The sequence below is a fragment of the Phaethon lepturus genome, unplaced genomic scaffold (genome assembly GCF_000687285.1).
Source record: "Phaethon lepturus isolate BGI_N335 unplaced genomic scaffold, ASM68728v1 scaffold38996, whole genome shotgun sequence".
In the NCBI taxonomy this organism is placed as follows: Eukaryota; Metazoa; Chordata; class Aves; order Phaethontiformes; family Phaethontidae; genus Phaethon; species Phaethon lepturus.
In genome coordinates this window covers 7,244-11,367 of record NW_010547562.1, presented here as the reverse complement: position 1 = coordinate 11,367, position 4,124 = coordinate 7,244, and the positions used below count along the sequence as shown (strand labels likewise).

Genomic DNA, 4,124 nt, shown 5'->3' with positions numbered 1-4,124 from the left:
GCCTGCGAGAGTAGTAATGCTGTTCAGCCCAGCTTCACATGGGAAGAAAAAGAAAAGAAATATCTTACTAAACAGAACATCCATTTTTCTTGCTCAATCTTGTTAACTCCAGGAAGGCCAGCGAGACTTGGCATTGCATGACCAAACTGGGGCTGTTTGGGTTTTTTATGAGGCAGTATTGAGTGGAACCATCTGGGCTAGGAGAAGACCACACTTCTGAACTGAGCCTTTAGGAATACTTAAGTTAAGTAGCTGTCTGGGGCACCATGCTGAAAGGAAGGGCACTCACAGCTGCGTGTATTTTATGGGTTTATTTTATCTCTGATGACAAAAGAGAACTTACTAGTCATGTGGTTCCTCATAAATATCAAGCCACTGCTGACAAGTGGCACTGCCTGTGTTCTCAACCATGCTGGCGACTTTCTGGCTCGCAGTGTTAACAGTGATGCTGCTCATGGGTGATGGTTTAGAGAGATATCTGACTTTTCTCTGAACTTCAAGGCAATCTCCAAGTTACAGTTTGACAATGGAAACATCAGCATCTTAAGAACGTTGGGTGAATACTTCCATGGTCGTTCATCTAATATCAAGGTGGCTCATCTCTCTGGTTCCTGAGGCTGCAGTCTTCCTAAAGCTGGGCTGTTCACCTTCCTGAGAGCTGAGTGAATCTGCTCCTCTGAAACCAGTGTCCTTCTAGAAAGCTAAATACAGGTTTGGGAGCATAACTTGCAGTCTGTCAACGGTGCCCCTCAGCTTAGGTGGTTTAAACTATTCTTTTGCATTGCAGTCTCGGGGTGTGGGGGGGGTGTTGTATTTTTTTTAATTTATGCCCTTTGGGGAGGGCAGCTTCCTAAATTGTCTCAGGGGGCCTGGTTCCATTGCCTGTATTTCAGCTTGCAAAGATATACCTTGTTTCCAAGAGGTCAGCTCCCCTCCTTCAAGCACTTTTCTGTGTGACAAAACGGGAAAGGGCCACATCAAATCAGTATAATTTCAAGAACTATAACCTATTTTACTATGCTTTCTACTCAGTGAGATAAATCTTAGAGAGGGATCGCTCATGGTAAAATACTTAACCAGTGCATCACCTCAACTAAAATAATAGCTCTTACAGTGCAGGTGTGAAGACTGACATACTTGCTCCTTAACCTTTTTTCAATCCACGCCCTCTTGAAGCTGTCTGTGTTTCAATGAACCCTAGAAGCTTTGCATGATATTTATTAATTTGATTTACTAAGAGACTCCTAAAGTTTAAGCAGAGAGAGAGGAAGAAAAGACGAACTGGACTCAGGCTTACAGCAATCAGATTTAAGCCAGCTCTTAAATCAGACACCCATTTGACTTTATGCACATCATTTAATATTTGTGGTTCCCCTGTCTACAAAATGCAAATACTAATTCTTTTTTTCCCTATCCATACTTGTATAGACCGCAGGTTTGGACAGGAATCGGCTCCTCCCTGTATCTCTGGATGCCTCACAAATAAGTCCCTGATCTTAGGTGAAACTTCTCGTTGCTTCTGTAAGCCCCATAATAATAATTGGGCTTCAAGCCGTTTCAGGAAAAAATGCAACTTTAGGATTACAGTGGTGTACATAAAAAGTCCACTACAATTCACAAGTTAAAAAATGTTGGTAGTGTTTAGCATCAGTGTCTGTCGCTTGAACATCTGGCATTCATCATTGCTTTCCTTTTCCTTCCACTGTCATATTTTATCCCCATCTGTTAGAGGTTTCTTAGCACTGTCTATATAAATTATAGCTGCGTCTCAGTCTGGGTAGTTGCATCATTACAGGCTGCAATGTAAATGAAGGAAAAAGAGCCAAATTTAAGGGAGCTGTTTCTCTTACGCACTCTGCTCCCCTTCTTTCTCCCCTCTTCCTGGACACAGACAGTACTGGTCAGTATTACTAGACAGCGTGATACCCCTGCTATGAAGAGAGATGGAAAAGTTTCCAAAAATAGAAAACGTTTTTGCCAGCCCTTGTTCTGAAGGCAGAAAGCAGGAGAGGAGTTAGAGCCAGAGCGGATACCCATTGCCATTGTTGGAAAGACCAAAATCTACTGCTCAGCAAGTTAATAACAAATCGGGAAAGCAAACATTCCTTAAAATCAGACTTCCCAGGCAATGTCTTCGATGTATTTTCTTAAAATTAAATTATTGTTATTGCAGTAATTTAAGTTACTGCTAGGAAGAATAATATTGAAGGTGCTAGGAAAATATGGGTGTGTTAGTATTAACCAAAGAAGAATTTTATTTTTTCTTCCTCAAAAAACTGTGGCAGGGCCCTCATAATGGCCATCGCCATCAGCTCCCCCAAGCTGTGCCAGCAGGGCAGCAAGCCATAGCAGCATTCCAGAGACGCATTTCTGGTGGGGACGTGAATCCATCACCACCCCTACATGAAGTACTTCCAGTAGCATGTGTGCGTTACCCTGCCGAAGCCAGGTGCTCCCGATCGTACGGTGTCACACAGCCCCGTGTGCTGGGAGCACACGTGAATTTAACTCCCTGCCAGCTTTACCAACTGGAGAAGGTATCTCCTTGTTCTAGAAACACTCGGAGACACCACAGTCCCAAACTGTTGGAAGTTCTGAAATCAGGCCCATTTCCTTCTGTCTGGAGAGGGTCTTTGCAGGCTGCCATGGCTATCAATCCCAGAACTTTATCCCAGCTCAAGGTGGGCTGAAGCTGGAGGGTGTCTCTGTACAAGACAGCTGTCATGTTTTCAGTTCAAGGGACACCTTGTATTGTTGGGGACTTCATTATACTTGGAACAGCAAGAATTCCCCGTGTCACTATGTGTGTTCCTCCTATGGTCTTGCTTTCTCCTCTTTTTTAGTCTCGTGTATCACAAGGGTGTCTTAAGTTTGTTTGAATTGACAGCAGATTAGCTGAAACGAGAACAAACCATTGCTGCTATTGCTGGTTGCCAACTCTTGCCTTCTCTTTCTACAAAGCATATTGCATTCCTGATTTCCCATTATTTTTCACTTATGCTCCTGTGGTGCTATCCTGCTACTTAGTGCAGAGTCCCAAATTTCGCCTTGGCAGCCAGATCAATCAAGCAGTAGGTGTCCTGGTCAGCATCTGCACCAAGTGAAAACGATAGGCCCAGCTCATAAACAGAGCAGTTGCTGGGCTGTCCCGCAGAGCAAGTCCTGGCTAATTCAGAGGGCGCGTGGTCGTGTGAAAGGCCAGGCAGCCCCCAGAGTCACTGCTGCTCTCTGAAGTTAGTAGATCGGTTGAATCCTGATGATTTGTTCGGACATTGCAGTCTGTTGCTAGAAATGAATGTCCCGGTGAAAACATTACTGCTTGGCAAGACTAAAACGCTGGGCAATGAGAAAGAGAAACATGGGTCTAATGTTGCACAACTACTCCGCGTGAGATATTGCAAGAAGAAAATAATCCAAGAGTGCAGTGGAACGGGTGCTGCAGTGTTGATTTATTCTTGTCTTTTTGATACCTGCTCTAGATCTCAGCTTGTCAAACATCTATCTTGTTACTACCAGAAAATTTATTTTATTTTCTCTTCTTCTTGTAGAAAATTTTACTACATCACACTGCTGAGAGACCCTGTATCTCGTTACCTCAGCGAATGGCGTCATGTCCAACGCGGAGCTACTTGGAAGACCTCCTTGCACATGTGTGATGGCAGGACACCAACTCCTGAAGAGCTGCCATCGTGCTATGAAGGCACGGACTGGTCAGGCTGCACGCTGCAGGAGTTCATGGATTGCCCATATAATTTGGCTAACAACCGCCAAGTGAGGATGTTGGCTGACTTGAGCTTAGTGGGCTGCTACAACATGTCTTTCATCCCAGAGAACAAGCGAGCACAGATCCTGCTGGAGAGTGCAAAAAAGAACCTCAAAGACATGGCCTTCTTCGGCCTGACAGAGTTCCAGAGAAAGACTCAGTACCTGTTTGAGAGAACTTTTAACCTGAAATTCATCCGGCCCTTTATGCAGTACAACAGTACCAGGGCAGGAGGAGTGGAGGTGGATAATGACACCATCCGGAGGATTGAGGAGCTCAATGACTTGGACATGCAGCTCTATGACTATGCAAAGGACCTCTTCCAACAGCGCTACCAGTACAAACGGCAGCTAGAGAGGAT

General features: G+C 44.5%; 1 protein-coding gene across 1 annotated transcript in view; it reads left to right on the top strand.

Annotated features, from left to right (window-relative positions):
• Positions 1–348: 348 nt before the first annotated feature.
• The window catches only part of LOC104622805 (heparan-sulfate 6-O-sulfotransferase 1-like), a 3,915-nt gene continuing 139 nt past the window's right edge, over positions 349–4,124 (top strand). Inside the window, 2 exon segments of the mRNA XM_010289685.1 lie at positions 349–458; positions 3,549–4,124. The exon segment at positions 3,549–4,124 is cut by the window's right edge and continues 139 nt beyond it. Coding sequence (XP_010287987.1) covers positions 349–458; positions 3,549–4,124 — 686 coding nt within the window.